The 15,296-nt window shown below is 41.3% G+C and overlaps 1 protein-coding gene across 6 annotated transcripts in view; it reads right to left on the reverse strand.

The window, feature by feature from the left end:
- ALS2 (alsin Rho guanine nucleotide exchange factor ALS2) overlaps nucleotides 1–15,296 on the reverse strand; it is a 94,730-nt gene that overhangs the window by 21,999 nt on the left and 57,435 nt on the right. For all 6 annotated transcript variants that reach the window (XM_081242329.1, XM_081242330.1, XM_081242332.1 and 3 more), the window contains exons 14-20: nucleotides 9,356–9,487; nucleotides 8,824–8,952; nucleotides 8,384–8,454; nucleotides 7,920–7,986; nucleotides 1,515–1,717; nucleotides 1,330–1,395; nucleotides 205–303 (exon numbers count right to left, since the gene is read on the reverse strand). In XM_081242329.1, coding sequence (XP_081098455.1) covers nucleotides 205–303; nucleotides 1,330–1,395; nucleotides 1,515–1,717; nucleotides 7,920–7,986; nucleotides 8,384–8,454; nucleotides 8,824–8,952; nucleotides 9,356–9,487 — 767 coding nt within the window. The remainder of the gene's footprint in view (nucleotides 1–204; nucleotides 304–1,329; nucleotides 1,396–1,514; nucleotides 1,718–7,919; nucleotides 7,987–8,383; nucleotides 8,455–8,823; nucleotides 8,953–9,355; nucleotides 9,488–15,296) is intronic.

The raw sequence follows: 15,296 nt of genomic DNA on the forward strand, positions 1-15,296 counted from the left end.
TGAAGAACTAAATAATAACCTAATATTTTCATCTTGTGATAGATGAGAGGTTGATCTTTTAAAGAAGACTCTATATAGCTTCAGTCATAAGAAAAATAAATAAAACTTACTGCTTGGAAACTTTGGCTACACAAACATTTAGGTTTAAATGATTCTTTGAACAAGCAACACCAACCAGTCCAGCAACATTTCTAATGCTATTACCTATAGACTCCTTGACCACACATTTTTCCTTCTTTCCAATGGCCCACATAATGGTCTTCTTTGTTCAGTGCTTTGTTTGGGATTCTGTATTCTCCATACCTGCCAAGGGGAATAAAAACATCTTAAGATGCATTATGCCATATTCACCTTTTATGTGTATACATTGGCAAATATAACAAGAACAGAGAAAAGATCTGTTGATACCTAGAGGAGGAAAGGGGTAAATGGGGTCTTGGTTTAAGCTGTTATCTATTACCTAAGCTATGTGGCAAGTCTTAGAGGAGTGGGACATCAACACCACTACACAGAGCAATTAGGTGTTTTATCCAGTCCAGTGAAAAACAGAAAACGTGTGGTTAGCCCTATTTCTGCCACTAATTAGCTGCATCACCTTGGGTAAATCCAGGTACCCAGTTCCCTCATCTGTGTAATAAGGGGGGTAAATCAGATTATCTCATGTCTCTTCTCATTCTGAAATTCTATTAAATGGAGATTAAAAGACATCATAAAAATTTATATTATCACACACAAAAAAAATCACCTACACAATTTATATAATAATCTTTTGATATAGTAAAATATATCAGTTCTCTAACATGATACAAAATACTTCACTGCCATATATTTACAGTGTTAGAAAACATAAGTTTATATAAAAATAGTGTCATTTGAGTACCATTAGGATACCATATCATTTAGAAGATTTCCCCTTCAACAGATCACAGAAGTTAAAGATGAATTAAAACTACTGAAAGGAAAATTTCTCTATGTCCTTTGTGTAAAGGGTGCACTTCTATATCAACAATCTCAACATCAACATTACCCAAGGCCCTCAGTCTTTACAACTAAGAAACGGATAGAAAACACAGTCCCACGTCAACAAATGGAAGCTGTGTAACTTGAGGTAACACAGCTGTCAAGGTAAGTGATTCATTCTAGACAAATCCAGGCTGCACCCTGGATTCCTAGCTCTCTTCATGTTCATACATGTGCATTATAAGCCCTAATCCACTTCCAAAAGCACAAAACAAAATTCTACTAACTGTCTCGAAGATAACTCTAAACGCAAAATAACATAATTTAAGTCTGTAGTTGAATTTACACTCATGTTCACGAAGTTCTTACCCATCTTCCAAGCCATTCCTGAACATGCCAGAATACATCTTTCCATCTGGCCACTTCAAAACCCCTCTGGAATGCATAAGTAAAGAATAATACATGTCAATTAATGTCTCTGATAATCAGTACTTTTGCAGTAATTAGACTACCATCCTGACTCCAGGCATACATCCAACTGTAAACATTCTCACCTGCCATGAGGCTTGCCTGAAAGCCAACGTCCATCATAGGTTGCATCCTTTAGGCGAGGATCCTTGTAGAAAGTATATTTGGCACTGCGTGAAATGGGTGGTTCCTGCCTCTGAATACTGCTGCCGCTTCCATAAGGTGGAAAATCAGACGTCCCCCTCAAAGCCTGATCTACAGCTTGGCTTATAGCCCGGAGCCACTTTGCCTAGGAGCAAAAAGTAAATTCCAGTAAGCTTAAGGCAACAACTCATCAAGCACTGCTTTAAATCCTGCTAGCTTTCCTTGGTGTAAAAAAACTTCTGACTCCTAATACTCTCTTTATTGAGTAATACTGATTGGCTCTTGAAATGAACTGCTTTATGTTTTAAATTGCTACACTAAAACAACAAAAGAGAAGCAAGAAGAACTAGAATCCTGCAGGCTGTGGAACAAAAACCACATTCACAGAAGGATAGACAAAATGAAAAGGCAGAGGGTTATGTACCAGATGAAGGAACAAGATAAAACCCCAGAAAAACAACTAAATAAAGTGGAGAGATAGGCAACCTTCAAGAAAAAGAATTCAGAATAATGATAGTGAGGATGATCCAGGACCTTGGAAAAACAATGGAGGCAAAGATCGAGAAGACTGCAAGAAATGTTTAACAAAGACCTAGAAGAATTAAAGAACAAACAAACAGAGATGAACAATACAATAACTGAAATGAAAACTACACTAGAAGGAATCAATAGCAGAATAACTGAGGCAGAAGAACGGATAAGTGACCTGGAAGACAGAATGGTGGAATTCACTGCTGTGGAACAGAAGAAAAAAGAATGAAAAGAAATGAAGACAGCCTAAGAGACCTCTGGGACAACATTAAACACACGAACATTTGCATTATAGGGGTCCCAGAAGGAGGAGAGAGAGAGAAAGTACCCGAGAAAATATTTGAAGAGATTATAGTCAAAAATTTCCCTAACTGGGCTTCCCTGGTGGCTCAGTGGTTGAGAGTCTGCCTGCCAATGCAGGGGACAGGGGTTCGTGCCCCGGTCTGGGAAGATCCCACATGCCGCAGAGCGGCTAGGCCCGTGAGCCATGGCTGCTGAGCCTGCGCGTCCGGAGCCTGTGCTCCGCAATGGGAGAGGCCATGACAGTGAGAGGCCAGTGTACTGAAAAAAAAAAAAAAAAAAATTCCCTAACATGGGAAAGGAAATAGCCACCGAAGTCCAGGAAGCACAGAGAGTCCCAGGCAGGATAAACCGAAGAAGAAACATTCTGAGACACATAGTAATCAAACTGAAAAAAATTAAAGACAAAAAAAATTATTAAAAGCCACAAGGGAAAAATGACAAACAACATACAAGGGAACTCCCATAAGGTTAACAGCTGATTTCTCAGCAGAAACCCTACAAGCCAGAAGGGAGTGGCACGGTATATTTAAAGTGGTGAAAGGGAAGAAACTACAACCAAGATTACTCTACCCAGAAAGAATCTCATTCAGATTCGATGGAGAAATCAAAAGCTTTACAGACAAGCAAAAGCTAAGAGAATTCAGCACCACCAAACCAGCTCTACAACAAATGCTAAAGGAACTTCTCTAAGTGGGAAACACAAGAGAAGAAAAGGACCCACAGGGCTTCCCTGGTGGCGCAGTGGTTAAGAATCTGCCTGCCAATTCAGGGGACACAGGTTCAAGCCCTGGTCCGGGAAGATGCCACATGTCGTGGAGCAACTAAGCCCTTGCGTTACAACTACTGAAGCCCACGCACCTAGAGCCCATGCTCTGCAACAAGAGAAGCCACTGCAATGAGAAGCCCGCGCACCGCAAGGAAGAGTAGCCCCCGCTCGCCACAATTACAGAAAGCCTCTGGGCAGCAACAAAGACCCAATGCAGCCAAAAATAAATAAATTAAATAAATTAATTTTAAAAAAAAGGACCTACAAAAACAAACCCAAAACAATTAAGAAAATGGTAATAGGAACATATGTATCGATAAATACCTTAAATGTGAATGGATTAAATGCTCCAACAAAAAGACACAGACTCACTGAATGGATACAAAAACAAGACCCATATATTTTCTGTCTACAAGAGACCCACTTCAGACCTAGGGACACATATAGACTGAAAGTGAGGGGACAGAAAAAGATACTCCATGCAAATGGAAATCAAAAGAAAGCTGGAGTAGCAATACTCATATCAGATAAAATAGACTTTAAATCAAAGAATGTTACAAGAGACAAGGAAGGATACTACATAATGGTCAAGGGATCAATCCAAGAGGAAGATATAACAATTATAAATATATATGCACCCAACATAGGAGCACCTCAATACATAAGGCAAATGCAAACAGCTATAAAAGAGGAAATCGACAGTAACACAATAATAGTGGGGGAGTTTTAACACCTCACTTACCCAAATGGACAGATCATCCAGACAGAAAATTAATAAGGAAACACAAGCTTTAAATGACAAAAATAGACCAGATGGACTTAATTCATATTTATAGGGCATTCCATCCACAAACAGCAGATTACACTTTCTTCTGAAGTGCACACAGAACGTTCTCCAGGATAGATCACATCTTGGGTCACAAATTAAGCCTTAGTAAATTTAAGAAAATTGAAATCATACCAAGCATCTTTTCTGACCACAATGCTATGAGATTAGAAATAAGTTACAGGGAAAAAAATGTAAAAAACACAAACACATGGAGGCTAAACAATACGTTACTAAATAACCAAGAGATCACTGAAGAAATCAAAGAGGAAATCAAAAACTACCTAGAGACATATGACAATGAAAACACGACAATCCAAAACCTACGCGATGCAGCAAAAGCAGTTCTAAGAGAGAAGTTTAGAGCATTACAATCCTACCTCAAGAAACAAGAAAAATCTCAAATAAACAATCTAACCGAACAAACTAGTGGTTACCAGTGGGGAGAGGGAAGGGGGAAGTGGCAAGGTAAGGGTAGGGGATTAAGAGTTACACACTACTATGTATAAAATAAACTACAAGTATATGTTGTATAGCACAGGGAATATAACCAATATTTTATAATAACTTTAAATAAAAAAAATTTGAATTGCCAAAAAAGAAATCTAAACTTACACCTAAAGGAACTAGATAAACAAGAACAAACAAAACCCAAAGTTAGGTAGAAGGAAAGAAATCATAAAGATCAGAGCACAAATAAATGAAACAGAAACAAAGAAAAAAACAGCAAAGATCAATAAAAGTAAAAGCTGGTTCTTTGAGAAGATAAACAAAATTGATAAACCATTAGCCAGACTCACCAAGAAAAAAGGGGAGAAGACTCAAATCAATAAAATTAGAAATGAAAAAGGAGAAGTTACAACAGACACCACAGAAATACAAAGCATCCCAAGAGACTACTACAAGCAACTTTATGCCAATAAAATGGAAACCTGGAAGAAGTGGACAAATTCCTAGAGAGGTATAATCTTCCAAGACAGAACCAGGAAGAAATAGAAAATATGAACAGACCAATCACAAGTAATGAAACTGAAACTGTGATTAAAAATCTTTCAACAAACAGAAGTCCAGGACCAGATGGCTTTACAGGTGAATTCTATCAAACATTTAGAGAAGAGCTAACACCCATCCTTCTCAAGCTCTTCCAAAAAATTGTAGAGGAAGGAACACTCCCAAACTCATTCTACAAGGCCACCATCACCCTGATACTAAAACCAGACAAAGATGTTACAAAAAGAGAAAATTACAGATGAATATCACTGATGAATATGAGATGCAAAATTCCTCAACAAAATACTAGCAAACAGAATCCAACAACACATTAAAAGGATCATACACCATGATCAAGTGGGATTTATCCCAGGGATGCAAGGATTCTTCAATATATGCAAATCAATCAATGTGATACACCATATTAACATACTGAAGAATAAAAACCATAAGATCATCTCAATAGATTCAGAAAAAGCTTTTGACAAAATTCAACACGCATTTATGATAAAAACTCTCCAGAAAGTGGGCATAGAGGGAACCTACCTCAACATAATAAAGGCCATATACAACAAACCCACAGCAAACATCATTCTCAATGGTGAAAAACTGAAAACATTTCCTCTAAGATCAGGAACAAGACAAGGATGTCCACTCTCGCCACTCTTATTCAGCATAGTTTTGGAAGTCCTAGCCATAGCAATCAGAGAAGCAAAAGAAATAAAAGGAATACAAATTGGAAAAAGAAGAAGTAAAACTGTCATTGTTTGCAGATGACATGATACCATACACAGAGAATCCTAATGATGCCAGAAAAACTACCAGAGCTAATCAATGAATCTGGTAAAGTAGTAGGATACAAAATTAAAGCACAAAAACCTTTTGTATTCCTATACATTAACAACGAAAGATCAGAAAGAGAAATTAACGCAACAATCCCATTCACCACTGCAACAAGAAGAATGAAATACCTAGGAATAAACCTACCTAAGGAGGTAAAAGACCTGTACTCAGAAAACTATAAGACACTGATGAAAGAAATCAAAGATGACACAAACAGATGGAGAGATATACCATGTTCTTGGATTGGAAGAATCAATATTGTGAAAATTACCAAAGCAATCTACAGATTCAATGCAATCCCTATCAAATTACCAATGGCATTTTTTACAGAATTAGAAAAAAAATTTTTTAATTTGTATGGAGACCCAAAAGACCTGGAATAGCCAAAGCAATCTTGAGAAAGAAAAATGGAGCTGGAGGAATCAGGCTCCCTGACTTCAAATTATGCTACAAAGCTACAGTAATCAAGACAATATGGTACTTGAACAAAAACAGAAATATAGATCAATGGCACAGGATAGAAAGCCCAGAGATAAACCCACACACCTATGGTCAACTAATCTATGACAAAGGAGGCAAGGACATACAATGGAGAAAAGACAGTCTCTTCAATAAGTGGTGCTGGGAAAACTGGACAGCTACATGTAAAGGGATGAACTTAGAACACTCCCTAACACCATACACAAAACTGAACTCTAAATGGATTAAAGACCTAAGCGTAAGACCGGACACTATAAAACTCTTAGAGGAAAACATAGGAAGAACACTCTTTAACATAAATCACAGCAACATCTTTTTTGACCCACCTCCTAGAGTAATGGAAATAAAAACAAAAATAAACAAATGGGACCTAATGAAACTTAAAAGCTTTTGCAAAGCAAAGGAAACTATAAACAAGACGAAAAGACAACCCTCAGAATGGGAGAGAATATTTGCAAATGAATCAATGGACAAAGGATTAATCTCCAAAACAGAAATGCAAATCAAAACTACAATGAGGTATCACCTCACACCAGTTAGAATGGGCATCATCAGAAAATCTACAAACAAATGCTGGAGAGGGTGTGGAGAAAACGAACCCTCCTGCGCTGTTGCTGGGAATGTAAATTGATACAGCCACTATGGAGAACAGTATGGAGGTTCCTTACAAAACTAAAAATAGAATTACTGTATATAACCCAGCAATCACACTACTGGGCATATACCCAGAGAAAACCATAATTCAAAAAGACACATGCGGGCTTCCCTGGTGGCGCAGTGGTTGAGAGTCTGCCTGCTGATGCAGGGGACGCGGGTTCGTGCCCTGGTCTGGGAGGATCCCACATGCCGCGGAGTGGCTGGGGCCGTGAGACATGGCCACTGAGCCTGTGCATCCGGAGCCTGTGCTCCGCAACGGGAGAGGCCACAACAGTGAGAGGCCTGCGTACCGCAAAAAAAAAAAAAAAAAAGATACATGCACCCCAATGTTCATTGCAGCACTATTTGCAATAGCCAGGACATGGAAGCAACTTAAATGTCTGTCGACAGACGAATGGATAAAGAAGATGTGGTACATATATACAATGGAATATTTACTCAGCCAGGAAAAGGAAAGAAATTGGGTCATTTGTAGAGATGCGGATGGACTCAGAGACTGTCATACAGAGTGAAGTAAGTCAGAAAGAGAAAAACAAATATCATATATAAAAGCATATATGTGGAATCTAGAAAAATGGTACAGATGAACCAGTTTGCAAGGCAGAAATCGAGACACAGATGTAGAGAACAAACGTATGGACACCAAGGGGGGAAAGTGGTAGTGGTGGTGTGATGAATTGGGAGGCTCGGATTGACATGTATACACCAATAATGTATAAAATAGATAACTAATAAGAACCTGCTGTATAAAAAAATAAAATAAAATAAAAATAAAAGAAAAAGAACAACAACAGCAACAACAAAATTCTACAGTCTTGGTTTAATGAAGATTTATCAGACATAATTATGGATCATTAGGCAAGCAAGAACAATTTTTATTTCTTTCTTACCACCATAAGAGACAGAAAGAGCCAGGCCAAAGATGGAAAGAAAATACCATGATGGACTAACCTTTTCCTGGGGTGTTGATGAAATGAGAGTGAACTGCTCCTCGGGTGTAGTTATCTTTAGGCCATTCCTAAATGTTCACAAGGACAAAGATCAGTCAGTATGACAACCTGTCATTACAACATCAATCCTCAAATATGAAAAGCAACTTGTTTCTTTCAAAGGGCTCAGAAGTCAATTAAATTTAAAGATATTCAATGCTCTGGGTGTGGTTCCCACGGTGGGAAAAGGACACAGTTATTTCTCTGGGTTAAACAATGGGGATGAGAACAATGGAGAAGCCCTTCCGCCACTTGTCATGATTTGTCATGTTCTTCACAGCAGGGCACTTACTACCTACGTACTGGGAGGGTAAGCCTTCTTGTGCAGAATGGGGAGGCCTCCTGAGACTCCCCATTTTATTCATGTCTAAGGAAACAAACTGGGTAAGTAACAGAGGAAGGGAATGAGGTTGGGGGGACACTTACACACCACCAGCTTCTTCAGAAAGTGGCTCTGCCCACAGTGTGGCCAAAGGGAAAACATGGTGTGTGGAGAACTGAAACAAAGAACATGGAGACACATCTGAGAAAGCCCATGTGGGCCCTGGGGTCGCTGCTGCAGAACCCCTTTCAAATGGTTAAGTCCACCTCAGCCACATAGGCCCCATAACATAACTAACCCCAATGGTCTCGCCATGTCTGCTGCAAGGACCCCTTCAGATGGCTGACACTCATTTTCAAGTTGGAAACTATAAAAGCTCCCTGAAATCTGGCCGGTACCACAAAAGCAAGCTAAACAGTGTCTTTTACTCAAGAGTTTCAGTAAAATCACAATAGTTTGTAAAATAAACTGATACTACGATTAATTAAATATTCATAGTACGGCACCTTCCAGGGCCTCTTTTAAGGTTAGGAATCCAGCCTACCTGGGCATGGACTAGGGCATCATTAAAGAGAATGAACCAATTCACAGAAAACCTCCCAGCGTGCTGCAGAGACAGGGCCCGGTTACTGCTCTCACACAGCAGTCGACGCTCTGGCTTCCTCAAGGAATCCTGGGATTAAAAACAAATACAAAATTGAAGTATCAAAATTATTTTCTGCAAAGAGAGGATGAAAAAGATACACATCACATTTAGGAGAATTTGTTGGTCATAGCTTAGCTTGGTGTTAAACCTAAATTCAGACGGGATCCAAACATTTCACAAAATCAGTGCTCAAAGGAAAATAAAAAGATAGGAACAAACAAAAGAGGGAGAGACATATTCAGAAAGGATTCCTAGCCATGAGGGAAGGTGTTGATATTTAAAGCCCCCACTGCTGTGGTCCTTCGTTGCCCTTAGAAAAGGGGTCATTAAAGCATTATTACCATAAATAAGTGAGAAACCCAGAAAATTATGGCAGCTGTTATGGATAAGCCTGCTGTTTGTTGGGATATCAACAATTGGCACGGTTTACCGTCATTTTTCCAGGAAAGGTCTTCCAGAAACCCAGTGTGTATTCTGCTTCCTTCCTTTTCCTGCCGAGATGGAGAGCAAGAGACTCATAACAAGAACTGGAATCTTGCAGTTTCTGGTATTCTGGAGATGTCTAGAGGCCAATAATTAAGGAGGGAAAAAAGAATATAAAACAATTGTCCAGAATTTGTAGACTCAGTGTGGTTTAGATATGTAGTAATAATTTAGAGAGGGAAGCCAGCCTAAGAACAGATATGGTACACTAAAGGGAGCTGAGGAAAAAGAAGACTGGTTCCAGAAAATCCTACCACATACAGGTACATATGAAATAAGGGAAGAACTCAAGGGGAAAAGAAATACACACTGACAGTTATCAGTGAGGACAGCAGCAGAGAACTCAGGATAGGACAGGAATTCTCAGGGGTTTTGGTCTCGGGATCCCTCTGTTTTGCTTCTGTGGGTTATTATCTCCTGATATTTACCATATCAAAAAATAAAGTTTAAAAAACTTTAAATCTTTATTAACTCACTTCAAATACAATAACATTTTTAATGAAAAATAACTAAAATTTCCAAAACAAAAAGATGTTTCATGAGAAAGGTAGCATTGTTCTACATCTTTTCCAATCTCTTGATTATCTGACTTAAAAGATGACGGCTGGATTTTCATATCTGCCACTGCATTTAATCTGTTAAGATTGTTTATTTGAAATAAATGAAGAAAATCTTACTTTTTAAAGATATATAGTCGGAAAAGGGAGGAGGATTTTAATAGCCATTTCATATAATTGTGGATATTCTCCTTTGAAACTATACCAAAACTTGTTAAGTGGTAGTTTCTTAAAGAGTAGCTAAAATGTGGAATCTGAAACTACATCAAACTCTTTGTATCCTGTTACATTAAAATTCACTGGTCTATCCTACACTTTGAATAGATTTTTTTTAAACCTATGCATGATTTTATAACGTGTGAATTGGACATTTGAAAAATACTGGTTCAGTGAATTATGCAGATCTTCCAAATGTTGATACATTTTATTGTATCAAAAAGCACATTAAATCGTCACCAATCTCATCAGAAAGTCTTTAAATATTGGAAAAATGCCAAGCTTGCAGTGATACACACGTTTTCCACATTTTAATTTTTGCTTAAAAATTCAGCTTTTGGGCCTCCCTGGTGGCGCAGTGGTTGAGAGTCCGCCTGCCGATGCAGGGGATACGGGTTCGTGCCCCGGTCTGGGAGGATCCCATATGCCGCGGAGCGGCTGGGCCCGTGAGCCATGGCCCCTGGGCCTGCGCATCCGGAGCCTGTGCTCCGCAACGGGAGAGGCCACAAGAGTGAGAGGCCCGCATACCGCAAAAAGAAAAAAAAAAAAAAAAAAAAAAAAAAAATTCAGCTTTTATCATTGGCAACAAATACTGTCAGTTGTTCTCCTTGAAGTGACAGGCCCATTTAACCCCCTTTTTTGAGAAAGTATCTGTCAAATACCCAAGTCTGAATAACCATAGTTTATCTGTCAATTGTTCTTTCAAGTTAAAAAAAAAAAAAAGTGCTGCTTCAGCAGCACATATACTAAAATTGGAACGATACGCAGAAGATTCGCATGGCCTCTGAGCAAGGATGATGTGCAAATTTGTGAAGCGTTCCACATTTAAAAGAAAAAGGCAGCTTTCAACTCAAACGATCTCAATCTTGTGCTTTTCCTTGAAAAACATTCATACTTTGGGATGCAGCAGAGCTGCTTTCTGTGTACTCCCCATTTCATCATGCAGAATGTTAAAAAGATGTATTTCTGTGTGCGGTGATAAATGTTAACTAGACTTAACTGTGGTCATTTCATAATATGTACATATATTGAATCACTATGTTGTATACCTGAAACTAATAAAATGTTATATGTCAATTATATCTTTTTTTTTAATGTATACTCAGTGGTTGATGTTAAAAAGAATTAAGAGTCTTTTGCAAGGAGCCCGCGAGGGGGGTTGGCGCGCGCTAAACGGGAGAAGCACTGGTTTGAGAAAAGCATGGGTCGCAAGTACACATTGGGACCCTGCCATTAATGGAGGGGAAAAGCGGGGAGACGCCAGCAGATTCCATCCTGTAAGCTGGTAGGAAGCCTGAAGGCTTGATGGGATTCCAGTGTGATAGGAGGCAAGGACATGCTTCAGGACCCCGGAGGAAGATGGCGGAAGAGTAAGACGCGGAGATCACCTTCCTCCCCACAGATACATCAGAAATTCATCTACACGTGGAACAACTCCTACAGAACACCTACTGAACGCTGACAGAAGACCTCAGACCCCCCAAAAGGCAAGAAGCTCCCCACATACCTGGGTAGGGCAAAAGAAAAAAAGAATAAACAGAGACAATAGGATAGGGACGGGACCTGCACCAGTGGGAGGGAGCCGTGAAGGGGGGAAGGTTTCTACACACTACAAGCCCCTTCGCGGGCGGAGACTGCAGGTGGCGGAGGGGGAAAGCTTCGGAGTAGCGGAGGAGAGCACAGCAACAGGGGTGCGGAGGGCAAAGCGGAGAGATTCTGGCACAGAGGACCGGTGCCCTCAGGCACACACCAGCCCGAGAGGCTTGTCTGCTCGGCCGCCGTGGCGGGCGGGGCTGGGAGCTGAGGCTCGGGTATCGGCTTTCAGTCGGAGCGCAGGGAGAGGACTGGGGCTGGCGGCAGGAAGAGAGCCTGAAGGAGTTAGTGCACCACGGCTAGCCCGGAGGGAGTCCGGGGAAAGGGTCTGGAGCTGCTGAAGAGGCAAGAGACTTTTTTCCCTTTTGTTTCCTGGTGCGCGAGGAGAGGGCATTAAGAGGGCTGCTTGGGGAAGCGCCGGTGACAGGCACGAGCCGCGGGTAAGGCACGGACCTCGGAGACGGGCGTGGGCCGCCGCCGCCGCCGCCGCCCGCCCGCCGCGGCCCGCCGCCGCCGCCGCCGCCGCCGCCGCCGCGGGGCCTGTGTGCGAGCGCGGGTCACTGTCCGCCCCGCCTTCCGGGGGGCCTGTGCACCCCGCCACTGCTGGGGTCCCCGAGACCCGGGGACGGCTTTCCCGGGAAAGCGCACGGAGCGCCACGGGCTGCTGCAACGTCACGCCGGCCTCTGCCGCCGCAGGCCCGCCCCACACTGCGCGCCCCTCCCTCCCCTCTGCCTGAGTGAGCCAGAGCCCCCGAATCAGCGGCTCCTTTAAACCCGTCCTGTCTGAGCGAAGAACGGACGCCCTCCGGCGACCTACGCGCAGAGGCGGGGCCAGGTCCAAGGCTGAGACCCGGGAGCTGTGAGAGCAGAGGCAGGGAAATCTCTCTGTGCAGCCTCGGAGGCAGCGGATTAAAGCTCCACGGTCCATTTGATGTGCCCTGCGTCTGTGGAGTGCATGAATGGACAGCGAATCATCCCAAATTGAGGAAGTGGACTTTGAGGACAAGATTTAAGACTTTCCCCCCTTTTCCTCTTTTTACAACGAATTATTCCAAATTAAGGAGGTGGACTTAGAGAGCAAGATTTCAGACTTCTCGCCCTTTTCCTCTTTTTACAACGAATTATCCCAAATTGAGGAGGTGGACTTGGAGAGCAAGATTTTTGATTTTTCCCCCTGCTCTCTTTTTGTGAATGTGTATGTGTAATCTTCTGTGTAAGATTCTCTCTGTATAGCTTTGCTTCCACCATATGTCTCAGGGTTCTATCGGTCCGGTTTTTTTTTTTTTTTTTTCAATAATTACTTTCTAATTTTAATAACGCTACTATATTTCATACTTTATTCTATTTTACTTTACCTGCTCTTTCTTTTTTTCCTACTCTCCCTTCCTCCCTCCCTCCCTCCGCTCCTCCTTTCCTTCTTTCTTTTTCTTTCCTCCCTCCCACCCTTCTTCTTTCCACTTTCTTTTTCTTTCCTTCCTCCCTCCCTCCTGTCTTTCTTCCTTTCCTTTCTCCCTCCCTCCCTCCTTTCTTTCCATCCTTCCTCCCTCCCTCCCTCCCTCCTTTCTTTCTTCCTTCCTTCCTTCCTTCCTTTCTTCCCTTCTTCCTTTCTTTCCCTCTCTCTTTCTTTCTTCTACTAATTCTTTCTTTCTACTTTTTCTCCCTGTTACTCTGAGCCGGGTGGATGAAAGGCTCTTGGTGCTGCAGCCAGGAGCCAGTGCTGTGCCTCTGAAGTGGGAGAGCCAACTTCAGGACACGGGTCCACAACAGACCTCCCAGCTCCACATAATATCAAGAAGCGAAAATCTCCCAGAGATCTCCATCCCAACACCAGCACCCAGCTTCAGTCAACGACCAGCAAGCTACAGTGCAGGTCACCCTATGCCAAGCAACTAGCAAGGCAGGAACACAACCCCACCCATTAGCAGAGAGGCTACCTAAAAACATAATAAGGCCATAGGCACCCCAAAACACACCACCAGACGTGGACCTGTCCACCAGAAAGACAAGATCGAGCCTCAACCACCAGAGCACAGGAATTAGTCCCCCCCACCAGGAAGCCTACCCAACCTACTGAAACAACCTTAGCCACTGGGGTCAGACACCAAAAACAACGGGAACTACGAATCTGCAGCCGGCAAAAAGGAGACCCCAAACACAGTAACATAAGCAAAATGAGAAGGCAGAAAAACACACAGCAGGTGAAGGAGCAAGATAAACACCTACCAGACCTAACAAATGAAGAGGTAATAGGCAGTCTACCTGAAAAAGAATTCAGAATAATGATAGTAAAGCTGATCCAAGATTCTATTTCCATGATCCATAATCTTGGAAATAGAATAGACAACATGCAAGAAACAGTTAACAAGGACCTAGAAGAACTAAAGATGAATCAAGCATCGATTAAAAACACAATAAATGAAATGAAAAATACTCTAGATGGGATCAATAGCAGAATAACTGAGGCAGAAGAACGGATAAGTGAGGTGGAAGATAAAATAGTGGAAATAACTGATGCAGAGCAAAATAAAGAAAAAAGAATGAAAAGAACAGAGGAGAGTCTCAGAGATCTCTGGGACAACATTAAACGCACCAACATTCGAATTATAGGGGTTCCAGAAGAAGAAGAGAAAAAGAAAGGGACTGAGAAAATATTTGAAGAGATTATAGTTGAAAACTTCCCTAATTTGGGAAAGGAAATAGTTAATCAAGTCCAGGAGGCACAGAGAGTCCCATACAGAATAAATCCAAGGAGAAATACACCAAGACACATATTAATCAAACTGTCAAAAATTAAACACAAAGAAATCATATTAAAAGCAGCAAGGCAAAAACAACAAATAACACACAAGGGAATCCCCATAAGGTTAACAGCTGATCTCTCAGCAGAAACCCTACAAGCCAGAAGGGAGTGGCAGGACATAATTAAAGTGATGAAGGAGAGAAACCTGCAACCTAGATTACTCTACCCAGCAAGGATCTCATTCAGATTTGATGGAGAAATTAAAACCTTTACAGACAAGCAAAAGCTGAGAGAGTTCAGCACCACCAAACCAGCTTTACAACAAATGCTAAAGGAACTTCTCTAGGCAAGAAACACAACAGAAGGAATATACCTACAATAACGAACCCAAAGCAATTAAGGAAATGGGAATAGGAACATACATATCAATAATTACCTTAAATGTAAATGGACTAAATGCTCCCACCAAAAGACACAGAGTGGCTGAATGGATACAAAAACAAGACCCATATATATGCTGTCTACAAGAGACCCACTTCAGACCTAGAGACACATACAGATTGAAAGTAAAGGGATGGAAAAAGATATTCCATGCAAATGGAAATCAAAAGAAAGCTGGAGTAGCAATTCTTATATCAGACAAAATAGACTTTAAAATAAAGACTATTAGAAGAGACAAGGAAGGACACTACATAACGATAAAGGGATCGATCCAAGAAGAAGATATAACAATTGTAAATATTTATGCACCCAACATAGGAGCACCTCAATACATAAGGCAA

Source organism: Mesoplodon bidens (assembly GCF_964165515.1).
Source record: "Mesoplodon bidens genome assembly, chromosome: 8".
Lineage (NCBI taxonomy): Eukaryota > Metazoa > Chordata > Mammalia > Artiodactyla > Ziphiidae > Mesoplodon > Mesoplodon bidens.